Below are 26922 nucleotides of genomic sequence, written 5' to 3'. Positions count from 1 at the left end.
CATGGAAAGGGAATGTTCATTTGTGTATACACATGCTATCCATACAGGAGAGTGGGGAAAACTGTCATATTGTTGCACCAGCTGAGTCAAGAGAGGAGCCAGAGTGCTTAAAACATAAATTTAGGGAAATGTGTAACCCACACGCACATGTTATAATGGAAAGACACTTATTTTGCACAAGGGATCAAAAGTCTGATTAAACCTTTGCAGCATATGTAACTGACCTGAGGAATAAACTAAAACGTGCAGATTTGGTGGCTTAAGGGATGAGTTGATAAAAAAACACACTTGTATGTGGTATAAAAAGATGATGCTGTAAGAGATTTTGCTTTGTGACAGTGATTTAACTTTGAAAAAGGCCACTGAGATTTGTCAGATACACAAACTGACAGAAAAGCACACAAATATGCTTACAAATGAGAACAGCTCTAGAAGACACAGTGACACAGCTCCTGTTGATAGTATGCAAGACATGGTTAAAAGGAACAAGCCCAAGCATATGGCAGCAACTGTAGCCTCTACAGCACTCACTGGTAAACTCCAGAACTTTCCAGCAATGTTTAGCTTTTGGTCAGCAATGCCACAAATGCAATAAGTGGAATAATTTTAAAAGATTTTGTAAATCAAAAGGCCAACATTATTTTATCAAAACAGAACATTTTAAGAAATTAGTTGATTAGTTAGACAGTGGCAGCCCTACTCTTTATGTTGATAGTGTGTCAGTGCTTTATGAAATGTCAATGTAGTAGATTTAAGGGCAAAGAATGAAGTATTTTGTACTATTTGGATAAATGGCAAACCCATAGAGCTCAAAGTTGACATAGTTTACAAGTGGAATGTTATGTCAGCAGAAACATTTGTTAGAGTGTGTCATGATGAAAGGCTTGATTTGGCAACATGTGCAAAGCTTGTTGCTTATGGTGGTGAAGAAATTCAGACTGAAGGCTCAGTAGTGCTTTCATGTTACTCTTCTAGAAGAAGCTACAACTTATTATTTTATGTGGTCAAGCACATTCGGTCATTATTATGGTTCAGAGACTGTTTGAAATTGGGACTGCTTTAATTTAATAAGGAAGTCCACCAAGTTAGCTTAAAAGACCACTAATCTTAAGTTTGCCCAGCACATTTTTTTCTCCCTACGCTGATCTTTATGAAGACAAACTAGGCAAACTTCCACTTCTGTACTCTATGAAGTTAGACCCAGAGGTCAGTCCAGTTATCAGGCCAGCACGCAAAGTTCCAATAGCCATGCAGGACAGAGTCAAAGCCAAGTGAGATAAAATGGCGCAATAAGGTGTGATTTGTCCAGTTGAAACTCCAACTGAATGGGTATGTTCCATAGTGATAGCTCATATGAAAAGCTCAGATGACATCAGAATATGTGTTGATCCATGAGATTTGAAGAAAGCACTAAAAAGACTTTATCATCCAATGTGCACAGTTGAAAAAGTTGCAGCCTTAATGCCAAATGCCACTGTTTTTTTCTGTCTTAGATGCAAAGAGTTCATTTTGGCAAATTCAGCTTGACAAGAAAACATTACTGCTCACTACTTTCAGTACTCCATTTGGCAAGTACAGATTTATGAGAATGCCATTTGGGATAAATTCTGCAACTGAAGTCTTTCAACGTGCAATGGAGGAACTTTTTTCTGGGTATCCTTGTGCTATTATAGTAGTTGACATACTAGTAGAAGGTCATGATGAAGCTGGATATGACACAAACCTCAGAAAAGTTCTAGAAAGGGCACACCACATGAATCTTAAGCTTAATCCACACAAATGCAAATTCAGGCTACAAGAAGTTACTTATATTGGTCTTTTATTTACGAGTACAGGCCTATGACTAGACCCTTCAAAATAAACAGCTATTCTCGAAATGCCAGCTCCAGACAATGTTCAAGCACTGCAACGTTTTTTTGACATGGTTAACTATCTAGGCAAGTTCATTCCAGTCTTGAGCCAAGTTTCAGCACTGCTAAGAGAGCTGATGCATAAAGATGTATCCTGGTCTTGGTTAGAGCAACACCAAAGAGCATTTGATGTCCTGAAACCGAGAATTGTTAGTCCACCAGCTCTAAGATACTATGAGGTTCACAAGCCAATTACACTTTCCTGTGATGCTTTGAAATTTGGTCTTGGTGCAGTCATTCTAAGAGGATCAACCTGTTGCCTATGCATTGAGAACTCTTACCCAAACTGAGATGCAGTATGCACAGATTGAAAAAGAGCTTTTGTCAATTGTGTTTGCATGTTCGAAGTTCCATGATTATGTTTACGGTAGATCTATCCAGATTAAAACAGACCACCAACTTCTAGTCACTAGCTTGAGAAAGCCTATGCATTCAGCTCCAGCCTGACTGCAACGTATGCTGCTGAGATTGTTGTTGTCTTTCAGCTTTTCTCAGTTAGGGGTCACCACAGTGGAACTCCGGTCCGCTAATGATTGGCAGTAGATTTTCACAGTGCCAAGTTGCCAGCTTGACGCCCAACCTTCAACGAAGGCACGCCCATTCACACATGTCTTTCACGATGCCACTCGACCCATGGGGAGGACATGCAGACTCCACACAGAAGGCACTCCCCACACACTAGCTGAGAATCGAACGGGAGAACCTCTTGCTGTGAGGCAACAATGCTACTGCTGCACCACTGCGGAATAGAATGTATGCTGCTGAGATTGCAAAAGTATAATTTTATTCTTGTCTACAAGAAAGGCAAACTTCTTTATCTTGCTGATACATTATCTAGATCACTCAGAAACACCACAGAACAGCATGAGAATGAGAACCTTGATTTTGAAATCATGGAAGTGAGAAATTTTTCTTCCACATGTCTTGAGGTGAGAGATCACACAGCTACAGATCCAGTTTTACAGAGGCTCAACCACTTTATTAATCAAGGATGGTTGTCAAAGCAATCTAGTTTACCTCAAGAAGTACAACCTTATTTTCCATACAGAGATGAGATTTTGTCTGATAAAGGTATCATTATGAAAGGTCCAAAAGTAATTGTTTCAAAGTCCTTGCAACCATAGTACATTACTATCTTGCATCGTGGTCGCCCAGGAACCAATTCTACCAAAAGGGTGAGAGGACTAGTATTTTGGCCTTCTATGTCACAAGACATTGAGAGATCACTTTCATCTTGCTCAGTGTATAATAGTACAAAGCCACATCAACAGAAGGAACCACTTCAGCTTAACTAGATTCCGGAACTACCTACGTCGACAGTAGCCACCAACATCTTTGAGTAGAATGGTCAACATTATTTGGTGTTAGTAGACTCTTACTCCAATTAGTTTGAGATTAACTTCTTGACCTAGCATCAAGTGCTGTCATTACTAAGATGAAGTGTCATTTTGCAGTACATGGTAGTCTGCATAAAGTTATTTCTGACAATGGCAAGCAGTTTACAAGCCTTCAGTTCAAAAGAATTGCTGAAGAATGGGACTTTACTCATGTCACAAGCAGTCCAGAGTACCGCAGTCAAATGGTTTGGCAGAACATGCAGTTCAAAGTGCAAGGCAATTACTAGAGAAGTCAAAATGAGACAAAAGTGATGTTTTCCTGAATCTCGTGAATCTTAGAAATACTGCTCATGATAAACATCTTGATTCATCTACCCAGACTTCTGTAGAGACAAACCAGAACCACATTACTAATCAGTAGTCCATTGTTGGTTCCATATATCAAGAACAACAGGTCAGTGAAAACCAATCTGTTGAAGAAATGAAGTCCTACTATGATAAAACCAGCAAATCACTCAATCCATTACGAGAAGAAAAAGTGGTAAGGATGCAAATGTCCAAAGGTTATGATCCGATTGGTGTCATGAAGAATATTAGTCCAGAGCCAAGACTGTATATTGTGGAATCAGAAGGAGCAATCTTTAGGCAGAATCGGAAACATATGAGACCGATGTCTGAGCCTATGCCACAGCAGATAGCCTGTGAAAAAGATTCTTTATCTCAGAGTGAGTTGTTTGGTGTTCCAATTCCAGAGGAAGTTCCAGAGGACATTCTTCTTCCCTGTAATGAATCCATCCAGAAGTTCCTGATATGAGTTGCGCACCGCAGGCTGTCCCTGTTGCTAAATTTACTCCCAACTGTTATGTTACGAGATACGGTCGCATCTCTAAACCCTGTAGCAGATATGAAGCAACTTGGGCATGAACATTGTGTTTTGTTTCCAATGTATATAGTAATGCATGTCTAACTCTGATTTTTTTTGTATAAAGGGCAATCTTTTTTGGAGGGAGGATGTAGATCAATGTGTGTGCATGTAACTTTAAGAAGCTTTCCAAGGGCTTGCACAAGTGTATAAATACTGAGCAAGTGCAAGCAGACTGCCATTTTGTAGTTATCTGTTGAGATGTAAGCATGTATGTATGTAAGGTCTGTCTGTTAACTAGTTCACTCATATTTAATGATGCTGCTGTCCATCCTGATGTGTTGCTATGTATTAAAACACCTAAAAAAACAGCCTTCTTGTTATATGCGTTAGAGACGAACGAGTGGCAAACTGTATTCAACTAAGAAAGCCTATTGGGAAATCCAAGCAAAAGGAAGGAATGCACAGTACACCAAAAGCGCCTACAAATGGAGAAGCTTTTTCTATAGAACTTTATCTTACTAGATGCTGTCTGGGCAAAGTATTATGAGAAGCATAAATAAAAATCAAGTCTTCCCGAGTACTGAATTGATAATATTGTAAAAATAATATACCTAAAATAAAGATTGCCTTGTACCTATGTGGAGACTTACTCAAGCAAAAAGGGAGTCTTTGTTGAGTTATCTGCAAGAAGGATTTATTTGGTAGAGTTGTGGTGTTGCACTAAAGACTTGAAGCCTTACCAAAAAGAGGAATGTGTGGTAAAATTGCATTACTAAAACTCTGGTGGCAGTTTTTGAAACTAAACCTTGTGTAAGGTGCTACTTCCTCTATGACATACAGTATGCAGCAATTCATTCTGTCCACCAAGTAAGAAAACTTTGTGTGAACCTGGGAAAGATGACTGTAAATTACCTGCACTGAAAAATTAGTGGCAAAGGAGGTAAAAAGCAAAACAGTCCTCTGAAAGTTGAATGTCATATGATTGAGACGTATATGGGGGGGGGGCACATCCCCTGCAAATTATAAACACCATCTCCAAGGTTGCACTACAGTGGAGTAAAAGGCAAATTCTTTGATCCTCACTGAACATCAATCTCAATACAACCACTTTGAGTTTTCAAAAATGTGATTAAGATGTCTTGAACAAATGATAGTCCACTTTCCAAACACTTGATAATCTAAGACAAACCCATACATATATATAATCTGAAACCCACCTAGGTGGGGGGGGGCAATGCCCCCAAAACCCTCTAGAACTATATATACCAACTTCGCGATCACACTACAGTGGGGAAAAGGGCATATTTCCCCACACTGAGCAAGTGTTTACGTGGGAAAAACTATGCATTTCAGGATTTTCCTTTTCATTATTTTCATCTTGCGAAAATAATGTTCAGTATTATGGGCCTTTGGTAATTGAAAGTAGACACACACACACACACACACACACACATAATATATATATATATATATATATATATATATATATATATATATATGCAAAAAACCAAGTTAGAAGGAGCTCAACCACCTTGTATCAGCTTAGACTTCCACAATATGAAGAATTCCAAAGTCCAAATAAATAAAAAACAAATTTATTAATAAAATGTGAGCACTTTCGCGGACACCACATCCGCTTCTTCAGACATACTCATACAAGTGCTTTCAACTCTTTATATACATCCTACCTAATTGGCTCAATAAATCAATTAGCAATCATTAATAATGGGCATCCATTAAGACTAAGATGTAATGCAAACTCTCATATAACATGCCAAATATTACTAAAACTACTATATTACTGCAAATAATACATATACAAAATAAATACAGCAAGACAAATACTAAAAAGCCAACAGGCTAAACAATTAGCTACCCTAACAGAACTGTATCTAAAAACTATAAAATATATAAAATTTATAAACAATTAACTACCTGAGCTAATTGTTTAGAAAGGCTGTTTAGTTGTGTGGAGTTTGGCTTTATTGGTCTGAAATTGTTTATTAAATTGACAACACAAGTTATGGGCATTCAGAATTGCCATTTAGCTGAAATAACTAATGTTCATAAGGGTCATTTGCATATATCCCACAAATAGGTAATGTAAATATGAATCAGCTAATCAGGTCTAAATTTTATGATTGTAAAAAAATCAATATTTACCTCTTGCCAGAATTCAACACCAGCATTTAATACAATGGAAGCACAGGCATCTGTCATTGCTTGACACTTGCATTCACAATATTCCATATAAAGATTCTGGTTTCCTGCTGTGGAATCTTTTAAATTTATCACAGGCAGCACTATCCCTGTATACTACATTCACTGTACCTTTCTACTTGAAAAAATTCTACATCATATTTTTTCAGATTTTGACTGTTTAAAGTAATCACAAGTCATGTGAACTGCAGCATAAACAGCACATTCAGAATTACAAGTAAAAATGCCTGGTGGTTTGTACACCTTGGGCTGGATTCCGTAAAGCTCGCAGATTGTGGTGTTCATTACACCAATATCAATGCTAAAGTTGCAGATAACAATGTAATATGTAAATGTGCCACAGTGAACTCAGAATTTCTTGGGCACACAAAGAAGTGTAACATATCCACAAAAAAAAAATGTAGACCACTCAGTTAAGGCTGGAGTATAGGAAGAAACAAAATGTATATAAGAACAAACCCCTTTTCATAATATTTTAGCTATGATAATTCATTTATTGGTGTTGTTGCCTCCCAGCAAGAGGTTCTTTGGTTCAATTCTTGGCTGGGGTGCTGTTTGTGTGGAGTCTGCATATCCCGTGGTCATGTGGTTCTCCTCTGAGTGCTCCAGTTTCTATCCAAAGAAATGTAGTAGGTGAATTGGACACTAAATTGTCTGTAGGTGTGATGTGCATGAGTGGTACAGATGAACTACTGTAGCAGGGCTAGCCACCTGGTGGTGTGAACCTTGGCTCGAGATAATTGTCACTGCTGAAGTGACCCCCTGACCCCATGTTCAAAATGGGAAAAGGGGTTGAGGATGGATGGATGGTAGATTCATATTGATCCTGATTAATAAAAGTAACAATGTATATATGTCTATATTTTCATATAGATTACAGTGTCTTGTCATATATAATTTCATGGTTCTATTATTTGTCTTGATTTAAGTGCTGCCAGTTTTTGACCTTGGCATTTACAGTTATATGTGCATGTATGTTTTACGTTGTTCTGCTGGTATACTTGAGATGTTTTAAGGTCTATGTTTATTATTTTATTGTTTGCACAGTTTCTGTGTAGTTTTACTAGTGTATGTTTTTAATAAGATTCTCATTGCAGATATGTTTTTTTCGTTGTGATCTGAGTTATCAATGAAAGGATGCTCGACCGTTGGATTTAGTTTGGTCAGTATTGGTCATGTGACTCTTGTACGGTTTAAAACATTCAGTCTCTATTGTTTTGGGAATATCACTGTGCTGTATTCATAGCTTGATTTAGCTTGATTGGCTGGTATTAGTCATGTGACTGCTATGCGGTTTGAGCTGTTCCAGTTCCTATTGCCTTGGGAAATATTGTTATGGTTTATTTTTGGTTAAGAGTTGAATTGCTACTTTTATTAGATATTGATATACTGTAAAGCTTTGTTATAGGGGCGATTTGAAGGTAAGGCCGTACTTTTACTGATTCACGATCATATGAGCAGTGAATGTTCTATATTCTAACTTTTATATAATTAGGTTTAGGACAAGGTATATTTTTTGTGTAACTTTTGTTTTAAACACTCTATTGTCTTCCGTCTACATTGCTTAGATGTAATGCTACATTTTCTATGTTTTTAACTGCAGCAATCGTTTATGATTATTTTAAATGATTTTAGACATGTGATCATTTAAGTAAGAAGGGACTGGTTGGGCTATCCTTTTTAAATGTAGCTGTGTGTATTATTGTTAGAATGGTCTAAAGAAGCCGAGGTTACTCTGTGAAAGCACTCACCTGTATTTATTTAATAAAAGAGTTTTTGCATATATTAATAGTCATTGCAGCAGCCCTGTCTGGAAGGGGTTTGTTGTTTTATATACGCACAAAGAAGTATCTCAGTAGCAACGGCACACTAAACATATCTGCAAGTAATCCATAAGTAATGAGAAATCACTATCAAAGCGTGATGCAGATTAACAAAGTTACAGAAAAATTATCATAATTCAAGCATCCTGACAGTCTTACATACATATGTATAACAAAAGCTCTACTGTAAGCTTAAGGACAACTACGGAATATAACTGATTCCATTATTATAAAAAATGCTAACTATTCCAATGTAAGCTGCATGGCATTTTAGTACGTATTTTCAGAAATCTGTCCAGAAAACTTAGAGACAGCTATATATGTTTTTGTAATTAATTTACTGATAAAATATACTTGCTTTGAAGTTCCATGCTATTTGTAATACATATCTACAACAATCTGTTCTGCAATCTTAGAGACAACTACAGATATCTCCGTAAGTGTTGTACTAATAAAATATTGTACTTACGGATTCTGATGGAATCTTTAGAATCTCTAATAAAAAATGAATAAAGAAAGGCAATCATGGCCACATCGACACAGCTAACATTAGCTAACAAGGGGTGCAGAACTTGTGTGGGGAACACAAGTAATGCACACATTCAAGAAAGGTGGGAGATTGAAAAGAAGATGTGAGATATGGGAGAAGAAGAGGGGCACGCAAGAGGGATGTTAGAATAAGAAAATCTGAAGGAAAGTCAGACGGGCATGGGGAATTTTTTTCTTTTGGTGGGAATAGGCCTCATTTTTTATTTTTTTAGCACCAAAAGAAAGGAAAAGATAGTGAAAGAGGATGAGAAGGCCATCATAGCAGGTATACCCATAGAACAAATATTACAACACATGACAGACGAAGGTTGGAAAAAAACAGTAAGGGCAAATAAGTTACACAGACAGAAGACTGTACAACATGGGCAATGAAAAGTTGTCAAACAGATTGGGGATGCATACCAGACATGGGGAAATGCAGAAAAAACATATATGCTTGTGCAGTATCATGTAAAGACATGTTGCAATTTGTGTGCAAGTTATATCTGGATTGTATGACCAATGGTACATCTGTGCTGTATGGAAATGAATAAGGATCAGAGTACAAACTGGATAAATAAACACTTAATCAAATAGTCTCTCAGCAGTGCAAGTGTAAGACAAGCAACAGGACAGATAAACCAGTGCTGGAATAACAGTGGTAGCTAACTCTGGCACTGGACAGAACTGAACTTATGAGCATGCATGAGGAAGGTAAAGAAAGTACAATGTCAAACACCAGTACTGCTGCAAAGCAGCAAAATGGCTGCTAAATACAGAAGTAGGTACACACAACCCAAACAAATGTGTAATAGAAAGCATATTTTATTTATTTATTTTTACATTTGTTAACCGGGTTAGTCTGACTGGGCCTAGAGAGCCCTTTTCAGTGGAGACCCGAGGAGAAAAGCTGCGGGCAAGTAATTAAAAAAATAAGAAAAACCTAACAATTCAAGTTGTAAGATACTTAACAGTACAAAAACAGAGACAAATATAAAATATGAATATATACAAGGCAAAAGTACAGTATTTTGAGAATGCAGTAACAATTTGAGAAATTTGGTTAGCATTAAGTTATTTACAAGGAATGTAGCAATGCCTAGAATACAAAAAAATTCAGAGTAACATTATGGCATAGTATTACAAAGATGCATTTAATAGCATAGATACTAACTGCAGAGAGAGTAATATATGCAGACAGTTTAGGTGGATACTAGGCAGATATGTTAACTTAGAGAAAAGAAAAATTCATTAGGTAATATATGTCACATATATATGCCACATCAAAGGCAATACACACATGTAGGCATATATGTATGACTGTCAGTGGCCTAAATGGAGTTTACATGAAAGCAAGGTCAATGCACATACACACACCAATGGCATGTAAAAATATTTACACAAATATAAGACTACAGCTTAAAACATATGTCAGGTTGTGCACACAGATTTTAACAATGTGCACTGGGTAACACACAAGTATAATAAGAACAAGGATGTATTACAAGCAGTAGCCAGTGACTTGTGTGCAAATGTCCTGCATCTGTAAAAATGGCCATGCAGTTGGCACATGTTCACCATGTCAACAGCGTAATATATGGCAATGGTCAATAATTCCAACAAAGGCAAACACATCTGTAAAATATAATACAGAAATATGAAGGTGGAAGGGAGGTGGATAAACCTGGGCCCACATCAGGGAAAAGCAGGACAAGGTAATTTGACAAACTGCAAATGCATGAGTATAGCACACAGGATGCTGTTGGAGCCAACCCAAAATACATTTAAGCAAATGGAAAGTATATGTCACATAGGCAGAATGGTTTCTGATGTCCACAGAAATGGGCATATATAAATCACAGATACATGGGAATGTGCTGTTATATAACATCAACATGCATAGGTAAGCAAGCTAAGAATTTCAAACACATACACAAATACTGTCATGCAAATGTTGGCTAAACAAATGCAGGTATATGTCATACACCATGCCCATTACTAAGAAGAGGATACTCCTGTGAGCATCATTACAACACATTAGTGTTAAGTCAGTAAATGCTCACACGTCAAAGCTACAATTGTGTGTCACTATGGATCTGACTATGTACAGAGACGTGCAATCAGTTAATGTGTACATATTGGTGGAAGGTTTGAACTTATATGAATAAATAACGGACATGGAAATTTAAGATACAGCAAACATGGCATAGTGTACTATTACAGAATAAATTATCTGTAATACTGTGTATACATTCACACTGCATTTGTGTTTGATGCAGTCAGAAAAAGTAGGACTGCCCATAGCTATAAAATACCTGTAAATGACTCCACATGGCATCAGCATTGCCAACACATGGCACACAATCCCACACCATGCCAGTGGGACAGCAAGACAACTGTCATGCAAAACACATGGGCAATGATATGTCCTTCTGTTGCACATACATTATATGGCAATACACAAATACAAAACATACCACATTGGTATTGCTTGATTATGGACAGTAGCAGCTGTCTGTCAGTTGCCCTCAGTAAAACACATGTTTGCAAGCTAATTGTTGTAGCTGTAGCTGCAGATTAATTGCAACAATGCATGGGCAGCTGAATACTGGAGGAAAGTGTAATGTGTTAATGTCTGTTATTCACACATTGAAATATAATTAAATGTCACACAATGATAACATATAAGCATGTCAGCTACATGGTATGCATGCACAAGAGTGCCTATACAGTCCAATCAATTATATGGCATCCAACATGTTGGCAGCATAACACAACTGGAGCACACAGACAATACTTATGGACCGTAGAGACGAGGCTAATGGGGCCGAGCCTCGTGAATGACCTCACGGGCTATCTACCTGAATGAGTCGTGCATAGCCTGTGCCGTATCCTGGAAGAATGTCCCCATCATGTCCCTCATTTGTGTTGAAAATGCATCGGTCACAGCCTCCTGGATATCCACCAGTAATTGTCTATGTTCCGGTCCTGGCGTCATCTCCTCTTGGGTGCAGCAGGCATGACAGCTCAGACAGATGGAGGTCCATCTTCCTCATCATCATTGTTGTCATCATTGCCATCATTGGAGGACTACAGCAGTGGCCTGCCATGTGCTCTTCTTCTGTGGCAAATGTCTATGGGTCCCATCTCTGTAAAAATGTGTTGCAAAACATGACAGAAATTAAAAGCAAATGTCTGTCACTCAGCACATTCCCATGAAGATCATCTGACTAACATAAAGCTGATGTACATAACTGCATTCTGACATGTTAATTAACATGCCATCCACTGGTGAGTTCTGCAGATACAAATATGAGACTGAAGGTTCAGTAGAATACATCAAACTTCTTATATAAAACACAGTTTAATTTTAAATGGTGCAAACATTAGCAAGTAGCAGAATTATAATCAGCACAATTGCTGCTAGTGGATTACTCCTAATGCACACACCACCTTCCCTATGTCACTTTATCTATAGTTACGTATATGACTAAGAACATGTCAGGGAGAATGTATCCACCACCAATATAAGCAGTTCAGTCAAGGCCATGCAATGGCATGTATAACACAGCTTAGCAGTGGGAATTATGACATCATCTGAACATTTGAATACTGGCAGAATGAAGCATTGCAAGCATACAGAAAGCAAGAACATGTAACATTTCCTGACATTTGAATGGAAGTAAGCTTGCCTCTGCCTTGTGCCACATTAACATAACTGAACTTTGAAAAAAAGAAGCTTGTAAACATTATTGTGACCTGCACTGTTTAATAATGTTGTCTGCCTCAGTAAAGTGCTCATCTGAATTCCTTTCTTTTCCCCTTGTATGTGTTCCCTGAGCAGTTATGTCTGTGTATGAATGCAAATGTGAGGTTCAAATTTCTCCTCCCCACTCACTACCAAAGGAAATACCATATACCACATTCCACACAGCAATCACTAGGGAACAGCTCTTCAATGTTCTTTCCAAAGCAAAATACATTGCATCAATGGGCCCCAATAACATCCCGGATGCTTACTAAGTAGCATGAAGTCAACTTGTATCACTTTTCAGCCATAGCCCACAGTCAGGTTTTGTGAACAAATAACAGAAGATGACTACAGTCACTTCCCTGCATAAAGGATTTCAAACTGCTGATCAGAGTAAATACAGGCCCATAAGTCTGATCAGCCTCATATGTAAGCCAATGTAAGCATTCATCATGGACATGATAAATGAGAACATAGGTAACATGCAAACACTGGCCCTATCACAGTTCAGCTTTGTTAAAGAAAGGTTGTGCCTATTAAATCTGGTAGACTTCATTGAGATGGTCACCAAAGCAATGGATGTGGGCAAGGCTGTGTACACAGCTTACCTTCACCTGGCCAAGGCTTGTGATACAATACCCTACTCAGGCATTATAGACAAGCTCAGTAAATTAAGCATAAAACGTTTTATCCCCCACTGGATAGCCAAATGGCTCACTGGTAAGACCCAGGTGGTAAAAATAGGTGAGGCCACCTCCACCAAGAGCCCAGTCACTAGCAGAGTCCCCCACGGCTCACTAATGGGGCCACTGTTTTTTAGCATTAATTTCTTTGACGTGGAAGCAAACAGTGAAGGTTTATGGCTGGCTAAGCTCGTTGATGATTGCAAGCTGGAGGTTATCGTTGACTCACATGCAGACACAACCGTTCTTCCAGAAGGCTAATCTCTGACTAACAAATGGTGGCAAAGCCATAATCTTAAAATCAATTCTAAGAATTGCATAATTGTACCCTTTGGAAAGTCAACCATCATGGATAATTAACATGTTGATAATACAACCCCAACAGTCAACCCAGTGGTCAGGAATCTGTGTACGCATGTAGACAGTAGCCTTACCTTTGACCACCATGTGGCCACAGTGGTGAGGAAATCCTTTTGTGTTGCACAAGTTAGAAATAAGGACATGGCAGCTAGGTCCAAAGAGGTCGCTATTCCACTGTAGTCTGCCCTTATCACAACAATCATAGAGTACAATGCTTCCTTCAGTATGTACATGACCAGGCATATGCACAAACTACAACTACCTCAGAGTTTCAGTAAATAAATATTACAAGGTGTAACAAACCTGCTTTATGCAGAGGGCCTTAAAGACGCTTCCCTCTGCTCAATTTGATATACATTTCTGAGGGGGGGATCTTATGATTGGCTTACAAGACATCCAAAAACACCACAGTTATGAATCTCCTGCATATTCATAAGTCAAACAGTACCAGAATTTTGTCTGTGACTTAAACAGGACATGCTGGATAGACAGATATGTGTCTCACAGACTGCACCTCCTATGAACAGCCTTAAAATCCACGTGTAGCTGATTTGTTGTTTTACACAATTTAAGCACATCCCAGGCCAATGGAAGGGGATTTGGAAATTTACAACAGGCCTGTCACCCATGTCCATTATGGACCACAGTACCATGAGCATAGTAAAAATCTAGGAATGCAGGAGTCTATAAATTGTAGTCTCTGCATGTAATGATTCATAGAACAGCCACCAACTATCATTGTTAAAATGAGGACAAGTGAGATGACAATATTGTGGAAACTAGGCAAGCCATTTGACAAACATTTGAGTCATGCAGCATGATAATTGGCTGAACACACATCAATATATGAATACAACAGCAACAAATATTCAATATGTTCAATCAGCACAGCCTGTGACATACGAGAGTCAAATATATGTTGTATTAACAGTACTGCATGTGTACAACTGTATGCATTACCTACCTATAATTAGTACCAAGCAGTAGCCTGCAAAATGCACACAACCCTGATGATGCTTGCTGATTATGACATGTTCCAAAGAAATATCTATCTGCACATGTCAGCAAACCTATGATATAAATGTGTTGTAACAAAAACACCAAATGTATTGTAGGCAGATGCAATACCAACGTTGAACTGAAAGACATGAAACAGTCTGCAAACAAGAGGGCAAACACTGACACAGCATTTAATTTGTGAATATTCAGGCTATGCCCAACAGATGATTAACTGGGAAACACATCCACTCATAAAGCGCAGCAACACATGCATTATAAGCAACAGTCAAATCACTAAGCCCCGTATACAAGGTATCCACCTCAATATGTATGACAGAGACACCAGCCTGACTGTCATTCAGGTTGTGGAGTACATTTCAAAAATCATGTGTAGAAAAAAATGGCTTAATGCCAAATGATATTTCAAATTTTTAGATTTAAGTCACAGTTTTAAGCACAGCTATAGTGTGATTATGTTACTTACTCTACTGATGCATGATGGGTTCACGCATTGTAAGCAATACGTAATGTGAAAAATACAGGCATGTAACAAGAATCAAATGCATTTCATTTAACAAAGAAGAAAAAGTTATCGACATACCTCGCTCTCCACTGCTCCTGAAGCCTGTGCATCTGCTAGATGCACATGGCATGATTTCTGGTCCCTGTCTTCATCACATGAAAAAGAAAAGAGCAGCTATGAATGATGTATTCCTCAAATAACAGGGATACATTTCTCAGATCAGGTTCTAGAAAATCTACTTCTGAGAATATTAGATAATTACCATACATATTTTTCAAGGTTATATTCAGGTTTTTACATCTTTGAACACAGATTGAAGGATATAAGATTCAAACTTGCAACTGTAATGCACATACAGACTCTAACCTTCCCACCTGCCTACCTAACTAATGCATCTTCACCAAAAGCATCTCTTGTGAATACAGAGAAAAGACTTGATGCTATGACATCACCTGGATGGGGGATAGTCTACTAATATGGATCCTGGCTAAGGATTTCAAAAATGAACATGTGCTAGGCATGTAGGTAAACACTTAGCAAAACTTAATTCATGTCAGCACTATGGTCAGAAACATTATCAGTAAAGGAAAACATATATTCCTCATGTAGTGGACAGTGTCATGTAGCATACAGCTTCTGTTAACAGGACCACACATGTTGCTGTACATGAGGGCCACAGTCAGGTATGTGTGATGAACATGATATTCCTTGTCAAAGTGCACACCACAAATCAAATATATACTACTTCCGTGGTCTGCATTACAACTGTAAGTCTGCTCATTTCACTTCCTCAAAAGTTAAAGATGAGGTGGTTCTTGAAGATAATGTAATAGTTAATGATAAAACAGAACTTGATAGCACTTTTGAAAATAATACCATATTGCACAAAACTTTGTCAGACAAACAACAGTCTATAACAAGCTTTATTAACACTAGAGTTAAAGAGCTGCTGGTAACAGAGCATTATGAATTACGGGCATATTCATAGTAATTCAATGAATAACTGAGTTATTTGTAGCCATGCACAAAATAAACATTAATATCAATAAGTGGAATATTCTTCTCTATATAACTGCTATGTGTGAAGAAAAACCAAAAGAACAATTTATTGATATGTTTCCCCTATGTGAATTGGAACCCACAGCATGCCAAAACATAAGCATGCTGGCTTGTTTTCTTACAGGCTAAGCTGACAGGGAACAAGGACTTTTGCTTTAACAAACAGGTACTACTGGTGTTTATTTGTATTCCTGCAGATAACGGATACAGAAACTTCCAACACTTATTGGCCAGTATTGTTGTGTCTTTTGGTTTTCCCGGTTAGGGGTCGCCACAGCGGAACTCTGGTCTGCTAATGATTGGCAGTAGATTTTTATGTGCTGAGTTGCCAACCCTGATGCACAACCTTCAATGAAGGTACACCCATTCACGCATGTCTCCACACAGAAGACGCTTTAGCTGAGAATCGAACATGACAACATCTTACTGTGAGGCGACAATGCGACCGCAGCACCACCACCACAGTTACTTATTGGCCAGTATACGCTAAAGAAATAACCACTATCAACACATAACTGAAAACATATGTGTAATCAGTCATACAGGCATTCCTTTTGGCTTAAACAAATGGGACTGTAGTAAGAATGTTCACTTTATTATGAGGAATGAGTTATTAGGGCAGTGCAGTGGTGCAGCAGTTAATGCTGTCGCCTCACAGCAAGAGGATCTCTGGTTCGATTCTCGGCTGGGGTGCCTTCTGTGTGGAGTTTGCATGTTCTCCCTGCATTTGCGTGGGTTCCCTCTGGTTTCCTCCCACATTCTAAAAGACATGCTTCTGGAGCATTTCTCCCTGGGCCTCTGCTGAAAACAGGATCTGTGGAACCTAGTTGGACTTTCCCAGTCAACAAATGTTAAATAAATAAAATAAAATTATGTTATGTATGAGTTATTATTCAGACATATACTGCTACAGTATGCAATACTGCTGTAATATAACAGATAGCTACAAATACGTAGTTATTAGTGGCTTAGGTGCTCTAGGCATCAGTGATGCATGAGGACAGTGGATGTGTAAAATGATATCATTATGTTTTGAAAAAAGAGATGTACATCTACAAAGTCCATAAGCATCTGGGTATCTGAGTATTCTCCTTCTTGGTCCATCTGGGGAATGGATATGTCTCAGCTTTCTGGAAATAGCAATCTTTATACTCCAATAGAAAATGTAGATAAATGCAAGAACTAAAAAAATGCTCACCGAGGTCCCAATCAGTTCATAGGTAACAATGGTCTGATCTATAAATGTAGCAAAATCAATATTTAAAAGCTGCTCTTATGTCATGTTAGCAGATCGTTGGAATATAACAGGCATGTGCCACATGTGGTACCCTTTATCACTACCTATTGGGTACATTTTGTGGTGTACTTGGGTATTAAACTGAATGTAGCCAATTTACATGAATGTGCGCAAATAAGATTCCAAAACATAAAATTTTAATGAACCTCATTAATTATGTATGGTGCAAATAGTACTTAAAGATGGGTACAGATTGGGTACTCTTACTTTCAGTGATTCCAGAGTCAGAGGTAAATTGATACCTACTAGCATTTCTGTTTTGGGGACTATTACATCTGTTAAAGTTTCTCATTCTCAGAGGTTCCTGTTTAGATTTATTTTTATTGAAACTGTGCGCTTTAACAGAAACTGAAGAAGAGCTGGCATGGAAGTTTGTTGCATTTAAGTTGCCTTGGGTGCACACAATGTGTTTTGGAATCGGACAGGCGTGTGTGGAATCTGTAATTATCCTACAACTAAATGGTTAAGTAGGTCATGTGCCTTCAGTGTATTTGCTGAAATTGTGTCTGCAGCAGGTCTGCTGAAGTTTTCCATTGGCATGATGTGATGTTGACAAATAGCTTCAGCAAACTTTACAGAATCCAGCCCCTTGTTTGGCCAGAACTAAAGACGTGAGGGTTGTTAGCAATGTACCTACATATTTTGCAGTTTTGTTACCTAACATTTATGTAATCATTGGCATTTTATCAAGTCCCAATTTGTCTATTGCTGTTCTAGTTTGTGGGTAGTACACTGGCTCAAGATCAATGAGCGATGGGGTGTGGACATTTCTCCTTTTCCCCTCTGTTCTGCAGTCTCAGAGTTGATATGTTTTATCAGTATCTTTTTCTGTGTTTTTTGTTGTTTTCAATAATACATTCTATCAATGAATTTTTTAGCTAGGATGTATGTCGATTTCTGTTAGTGATGATTTATGATAATCACTACTAGAAACTGCAACAAGGCATCTTTATTCCTCTCACAGGGAGGGCATCATAGAGAGTGGTGTAGCAGTTAGTGTTGGTGTCTCACAGAAAGAAGTTCTCTGGTTTGATTCTTGGGAGGAGTGCCATCTGTTCTGAGTCTGCATGTCCTCCCACATTTCAAAGGCATGCATCGGGAGTGTTTCTCCCTGAGTCTCCACTGAAAATGGGCTCTGTCCCAGCCAGACCTTCACAGTAAACAAATGTATAATAAATAAACGTATAAGCCCTCATTTGCTGCACCTGTACAAATTTCAGGAAACAAGCTATTTTGGAAAGAAAAGAACTTTCATCCCTGTATCCATGCCAAACACTATTTTAAAAATTTGTCTCTTGTAGAAGAAAGAATTAACTTTAAAATAACTTTATGTGAGATGTTTGGCATGCAGCTCTGCAGACTGATTTCTCTCCCTTACTCAGTGTAAGGAGAGAAGACCATTTGTAGAGCTCTGCATCAGTTCCTTATGGTTTATTTTATCCCATCTGACCATGATGTTTCATCAGCTTTTAGACTTATTAACAATTCTTCCACTGTGCTCTTCATAAGCTCCCTCATCAAAAGTCTAAGTTCTATTATACAACTGCCCCCCATTAATATTCAAAAACGTGCACGCTGACCAATCAGCGTGCACGTTTTTGAATATTAATGGCGGCAGTTGTAAATCAGAGTTATAGTAATGGAAAAAGGTCCGGTCGCCCGGACGTTTTCCATTACTATAACTCTTTTTTCATACTGTTTCGCTATGTTAAACGAGTTTAACATAGCGAGACAGCTTTAAAAAAAGCAACAGAGATTCTCTGTTGTTTTTTTAAAGCTGTCTCGCTATGTTAAACTCCTTTAACATAGTGAGACAGTTTGTAAAAAGCAACAGAGATCTTGCTTTCCCCGTTGCTTTTTTCAAAACTGTCTCGCTATGTTAAATGGGTTTAACATACCGAGACAGCTTTAAAAAAAGCAACGGAGATTCTCCGTTGCTTTTTTTAAAGCTGTCTCACTATGTTAAACCCATTTAACATAGCGAAACAGTTTGTAAAAAGCAACAGAGATCTTGCTTTCTCCATTAATGCCCACAGTTCTGATGTACTGCATAGGCATACGCATGTGCAGTACATCAGAACTGCCACAGAATACTAGACAGCTGCGGAAGGGCAGCAAGGAGGCATTATACAATGCCATTATTTAAGCAAAGTAATTATTTTTTTTCTTAAATAATGTCATTGTATAATAGCAATAGCCCACTTTTGGGTGTGGGTAATGCTGGATTTACCTACGGTTGGCTTTGTTTGGCCACTCGGGCTTCGCCCTCGTGACTAAACCAGACCAACCGTCAGTAAATCCAGCATTACCCACACCCAGGCGTGGGTTATTGCTATATTAACCCACTCTTAGAGGAAATGGACAGAGGATTAGTCCAGATAAAATCACTTCAGCTAACAGGTCTAGGAGACTCTCACTGATGCCTTCCGTGTGGAAGGAACAAAGATGCCTTGTTGTAGTTTCTAGTAGTTTATTCAGTTAAGTAGGTAGATGGACGAATGCTCTTGCTCTGGTTATAGCTATGATTGTTAAACTGTATATTATACTTTCTCATTTTTATACCTGCCCCTTGCTAATAATATTACATACAAATCTTTCATATGCCCCAGTATTATCATTTACATGCAGGGCCAGATTTCAAAGAGTTGCTGTCAGTGCAAGTCTGACCTGATTCTCACTGAGAGGAACTCTTTTGCAATAAGGCTCACCAAGTATGTTCCTGATTCCAAACTGATACTCGTGGTTTCAAACATTTTATTTGGATTTAACAAATTTCAGTACAGATAGGTGCTTGTTTCCTTAAAGAACATTTTGATTTGGAGTGTACTGTTTCATTTATGTAGTTGTCATTTTAATACATATGCAAGGCAAGAAACACTGCCACATTTTAGAATTTCCTCGACATTTTATTTTAAAAAATGTATGACTACCAATTTTAGCAGCTCACAGTACAAGATAATATGCGTCCATGGATTTTCAGTTCAAGAGAAAATTGAAAAAATGATTAATTTATGTGTATAACTACAAGTGGTCAGAATTAGACTGCCTGAGCATCGAGCTCCCAAATCACAAGGTACTGGGGAACAGGACGTCTCAGTTACTGTTTTCCATAGGAAATCACTACTAGTGCAGATTCAATTTCTAACACTGGTAGCGTGTTCTTTTTTTTTTGGGGGGGGGGGGGGGTATGTCACTATTCTTCATCTGTGAGTAACTATGGAATTAGTATATGTATGTAAGTTTGGGTATTGCAGGGGGGCACCTGCAAACAATGCTTCCAGTCGTAGTTTTGCCGTTTTGTCTTTTTTTTTTTTTAGGAGTTTTGTGTTTAGTGATGTGGTTGCTAGTTATTCTTCTAATCAAGGTTTCGCAGCATATCATGTAACTATGTATGAAAGTCAAAAGGGTGGGTACTATAGAAGGAAGCATTTTACTTCAAATATCAGTTAATCTTACAGAGAGTACTGAATGTCTATATGCTCTACTTGAAGGTTTTGCTTATCAGTGTTGTGGAAAGTCACTGGTATGGATGTTCAGTATTGTCTGTACAATCAACTGCTGATAGAAGTAATATGCTTTGATCTAAAGTTAGGAGGCTGTGATCTTTAAATTCAAAGTATTGAAGTACAGGGCCACAGAACTGAAACAGAAAATAATAGTTGTTGTTGTTGTCTTTCGACTTTTCCCGGTTAGGGGTCGCCACAGCGGAACTCCGGTCCGCTAATGATTGGCAATAGATTTTCACGAACGCTGAGGTGCCAGCTCGACGTTCAACCTTCAACGAAGGCACGCCCATTTACGCATGTCTTTCGAAGACCCACCCAACCACGGGAAGGACATGCAGACTCCACACAGAAGGCACGACCCACACTCGAGCCGAGAATCGAACGGGAGAACCTCTTGCTGTGAGGCAATAATGCTACCAAAATAATAGTAAATAGCGTAATTCCAGTCATAGATTATTTTCCTAATTCTGCCTCCAAGTGGAGCCAGCTGGTATTGCAAAATCCTGCCTGACATCTTTCAAACTAAAATTTTATTTTATTTATTTATTTATTTATTTTTGTGGCTAATCTATGCATGACTTTAACATTCATACTTTCTTCCATAGACATGACAGGCAGAATACAGTATGGCTGTCACCATAGAATGTTTGTGGTGACATGCAACCATTATTCTGATAGCAGATCCTTGGGAATATGGTCTGGGGAATGACTGATGTTAAATGGAGTCATCATATATAATGTATTCCTGAAAGCATAATAAATAAGTACATGGGCAGGCAGGCATATCTGAAGCTGTATTAAACTGAATTTTAGCAGGAACTCATTCTCAGTTAAAAATGAGCTAATCAGAAGCTAATACATATTTTACAGTGAAAACATTCCTGTCAGAAATCTGTCCTAGCAGATCAGCTATTACTACGTTCTCTGAATAGCTCTCAGAACGTAACTATTGTCTTGTCTTATCTCTTGCATTGTAATTTGAATTTTGCAGCGTTATTCACAAATTATGCTGTTATTAAAATGCGTGCATGCATGCGCAAGCACAGACACACACACACACACACAACACACACACACACACACACACACACACTCAAACACACACACACACACACACGCACACACGCACGCACGCACACACACGCGCGCGCACACACACACACACACACACACACACACACACACACACACACACACACCTTCCTTCATTTTCTCCTTTCTCAGTTAAACCTAAACTATTTGCATCTATTTTTGTTTTGCATTTTGTATCTGTTTTTCAATCTTTTTTTGGATTAACTGATATTTTAGTGTATATTGTTTTATTGTCAAATTTTATGCATAATAAATCCTGATCAATGTGAAGATTTATTAGAAAGACCATGGATTGCTGTTATGAATGATTTCAGATAAAATATCTATGGAAAAAAACATATGTTTTAATGTGAATCTAAATCATACAATAGTGCTCATAGCAGCTAGTAATTAGTTCCCATAAGTACTGTGTTTACTTTAGTTAAGAAATATGTACTGGATAATGATGTAATGAGAATCGCATCATTTTCTTATGTAGAGCATATAAAACTGACTGGATTTTAGTTATTGGTATAAAAGAGTTTTTTGCCCTTTCCCATCTCATGGCTGAAAATCACCCATTTATGATCATTTCACATTCATAGTTAGTCAATGAATAAAATAAATAAATAAACCAAAATATATACCTGGATACTATTTTGAAACAAAACATATCTTTTGGAGCATGTATTGGCTAAAGATGCCATTGACAAAAATTAAAACATTGTATACCTGTTAGCCTCTGCACATTAGAAATTATACTGCTGGGTCTTAAAGAAGATCACTTTTTTGTTTAGTTTTCATACACTAGTGCCAAATGGTGATAACTGATCTTTGGATACGCTTACTTAAATTTTGTGCCATTAGACAGGTCTATCTTTTTGAAGATTACCACTAAATCTAGGATTTGCAAGCCTGAATTTGTGGGCAAAATATCACAGTGCTATGCTTTATTCATAGCACTTGGGAGTTACATGCCAGACAGTTTCGTCTACATGTAACTTTGTTGTGTAGTCTATTGATGGATTTCATACTTGTGTTGAGTGAAATATGGATGAGATTAAACTTGTTAAATCGTATTCTGCTGTGCAGCAACTCACTAATGTATTTTATATCTAAATCATTGCCAGTCTAGTCTCTGTAGGTGTGGCAGCAGTGATTGCAAATTTTGGGGGGGTTTCCTTTTTTCTCCATGGTTGTGGACCATGGAGTTAATATTTATAAGTAAGGGAGTTACATGGTGTGAAGCCACACACGATGGTTTGAAGCCCTCTAGAAATATGCATTTTGTTGATTTTGTCAACCACTTTAATGTCTGATCAGTTCATTTTCTCCACTGAAGCTTTGTGGACTTTGTCAACAGGAAAAAATTGTATTGAAATGCAAATAGATTATACATCAAAAAATAAGAACTTTGCATGTAAATTCATTTATAGGGGTTTAGATCTGTTAAAACATTCCGAGCAATCTTGATTAAGAAGCAGTACTCTAGCACTAACTGTATGCTGTTTAGAGTTTACAAGCATATATTATTGACCATTACTCACAAAAATTGTCTTAGGTGTTATGGAGCAAACAGGGATTTTTATAAGTGATTGTGTCATGTAACAAATGTTTGCTTTCTTCCTAGAAGAATCTCCCTCAACTGTCTCCACAACTCCAGATTCTACCCCTTCAAGTACTGAAGGTAAGTTAATTTGAGTAAAGTTATCTTGCTTATTTTGCAGGTGTTTTCAGTGTGTTTCATAGTTAACATAATATAGTATTCAGTGTGCTTAGAAGTAACAAAACTAAGGACTTTTTTACACTCTCTGAATTATTTTTCACTGTACTATATACAATTTACAGTGTACTGCTGAAAGTCAAACACTATAGCAGTGACAATGGTCTTAAAACTTTATGTACTGTCAGAAATGCTCACATACTAATCCAAATAAAACAATGATTATCATAAGTTTCCTCTTTAATTCAGATTTTCAGTTTTTCAGTCCACACAACTTCTTCCTATCTGTATAAATGTTAGCTCTGTCTGTGCTATGCTGTCATACTGTATCATGACAACTTCTTACTAAACTCCAGAGAACTTCATTCATCCATCTTTCCAGAGTGAGACTGGAACTGCTTCAGGGATTCCTGTGGAAGAAGTGTTAGAAGTGGGCCGCAGCTTCAACACTCCCAAGAATGGAAGAGTGGCCTGTCACCTTGAGAGGGCTGGTAGAATACTTCAGAATGTGAGTCTCCTTCACTTCCATACACACAGCTTGTTTCTAAAGATCAGGCTTCCTTAACTGGCCTATGGGACCTCCATGTGCAAGCAGGCAGGGCCCCTTTAGCACTTTGTTAGACTTACACCTTATCTTCCTGTACACACGTACCATCTCCAGGCTACCTACCTTCTGATGTCACCAGCAACTGAGGGATGATCTACAACTGCATGCTGAAAGAGGACAAATACTCAGCAGTAGGTGATGCTACAAGCTCAAAGCAGTCTGACCTCCATCTTCAGCTGGTATTGGCTACTTCAGGGTCTCTTCCACTAGTACTAATTTACCAGGCATTGGTACTTCTTTTATTGGCATACCAGAAACTGATCTTACTGTGATGGTTGGACAGTTGTCTGTTTTACAGGTTCCTGTCTTTACCAAGCCATTGTACAGCCAGTAAATCAATTTACTGTACTAGTAATACCAAATCAGATAAAAACATTTCATGATATATTTCAAGTGTGCCATGAGTACAGATGTAGTGATATAAATAAAGCATAAATGGATTACTAGACTGAGAGGTGATTACACATCAGGCATTATTATGGGCCTCAGCCTCAAGACGTGAAGTGTTGTTAGACATGTGCTGTTAATCATGTGATTATTTACACCATTATTTAATCACCTACACCTTACTGATGTTTTAGACATGCTTGAAGAAGCTCCAAGTGCGAAAGCTTGTGGTTTATTAAATAAAAGTCTCTGTGGTTTCCTTGAGCTGAGTCTAGCTCCCAGTGGGGCTACCTTATTTGCTGATCCTTTTTGACTGAAGACATGAAGTACACATGCTGATTCCCCTTTGACAACATCCTTAACTGATGAACAGTATGTGTCCTGTAACCTCAACAGTCAAAAAAAAAAAAAAAAACAGGAGTCCACCATCTTACTGCATGTTATGTTAAGGAACTGGAATCAGTAAAGAGGAAGGTAAGAGAACTGCAAAACTTGCATGGTTCACAAAGCAGTGTTAATTACTATATTAATTTATAATTATATATCTATTTTATAAGGGGTAGATTATGTCAAGCTTACAAGACATTCATTACTGATGCTTTAGTGGCCCTTCTGAATCTTCAGCTGTTAAGTGATAGTACAAGTTATTACCAATGTTATATCAAGTTAAGCTTTTCTTTATAAATAATACATTAAAAATAGGTCAGTCTGAAATGTTAATATTCTATCTATGCAATAGTTTGCCAAATGTAATAATACTGTCAGTCACATTTTGCACATTGAAATCAAGGTTAGACACATGGATTGCTAATAAAACTTATTTGTTCAATATTTGTTAGCCTTTATTACTTTGAGAATATTATCCCTTAATGCCTGCTGCACATTTTATGATCCTAAGACTGTTTTTTTTTCTTTTAATAAAGTAATTGGGTTAGTTATGATGCTTTGGGGCTACTCTCACACATAACAAAACGTATCTTAAAGTCCACATTTCATACTTAGCACTTCCTGACTTCCTTGGACCTCCCCTAAGACTGCAGTTGTCCTCCTACAGAACCTATTCATTCTCTCAGTCAATCAGAGTGCACATTCATTGCTTAACAAGCACCTGTTCATACAATGAAGAGGGCATTTTCTGTTGTATACATTGCAGCACATTGTAAGAGCTTGGTGACATGTAAAATATGTAGGCAAGACAATGATCACAGTAAAGTCTGTGGGGACTATTTTGTTATACTGGACAAATTCTTATACATGTTGTCTATAAGAAGGGCATCATAGCTAGTCATTGTTGTTTAACAGATGCATTGTTTGGAACTTTAGGATGTTGGAAAGGCTTAAAATCATTGAAAACAATTTTACACAGCACAGAGCAGCTTGAATCAGTGACAGACAGGATGATGCATTCTGCCTTAATATTTAGTTAGACAATTATGTAGCACCAGGAGTTAATACGACTTGTAGCATGGAGAAAGCTTATGAGCTGCTAATCAAATCACATTTGATTTTCACATGATAAATATCTGACAGCGATAATTTCCAGTGATCTTCAGAGTGAGTAAGTTATAACAGCAGGAACTCAGGACAGACACTCCATTGTGGATGTAGTGTACAACAGACAGAACAGAAGCAGAAAGAGAAAGGATTCAAGGCTGAGAGACATTACGGGAGTAGTAATTTTTGCTCTAAAATTGTTTTATTCAGGAGGGGGCTTCAGTGAACTGATACTGATTTTGGACAGTTGTAATTGTTTCATTTGGGATATTGATTCTCCAAGTAAGAGCACTAGTGTATATCAATGGAGAAATAATTATGATTTAAATTTAAAAACAGAAACTGTACATCAGACAATAGTAATGAAATCTGAACTGAAAAATACATTTTGTGCTGTATGATTTCTACATACATAGAAGGTGAAGTTTACATGTGGTCCAGAAATGTCTTCTTATTAGAATGAGTCATTAAGTATGGAAAAGTAATGTCATAGTGAGGTTGTGCAAAAGTTGCAGAAAATAAAATATGCTTCTCATTTATGGACTGGGAAATGGGAGGTGTTTGTGGCTCTATTTGTAATAGACCGTTATTTAAAACATGTTGATAATCAGTTACATGTTAATAGCATAAGATGTGTTGCTTGATGCACTGAGTAGCTAAAACATTATTTTCTGTTTGGTAAAGTAAAATATTTTGGCAAAATTTCCCAGATTTTAATGCTTTCTGAATATGTATAAACTGGTCATAATATTGAAGGTGCAAATACCATTTCTGAGTGG

The 26922-nt window shown here is 37.7% G+C and overlaps 1 protein-coding gene across 1 annotated transcript in view; it reads left to right on the top strand.

The window, feature by feature from the left end:
• Positions 1-26922, top strand: part of LOC122795996 — a 928531-nt gene that overhangs the window by 245302 nt on the left and 656307 nt on the right. The window contains exon 2 of the mRNA XM_044064748.1: positions 23563-23619. Within this exon, the coding sequence (XP_043920683.1) occupies positions 23563-23619 (57 nt within the window). The remainder of the gene's footprint in view (positions 1-23562; positions 23620-26922) is intronic.

The sequence above is a fragment of the Protopterus annectens genome, chromosome 1.part0 (assembly GCF_019279795.1).
Source record: "Protopterus annectens isolate FY-2018-M chromosome 1.part0, PAN1.0, whole genome shotgun sequence".
NCBI classification, from domain to species: domain Eukaryota; kingdom Metazoa; phylum Chordata; order Ceratodontiformes; family Protopteridae; genus Protopterus; species Protopterus annectens.
This window is presented reverse-complemented; position numbering and strand designations above follow the sequence as displayed.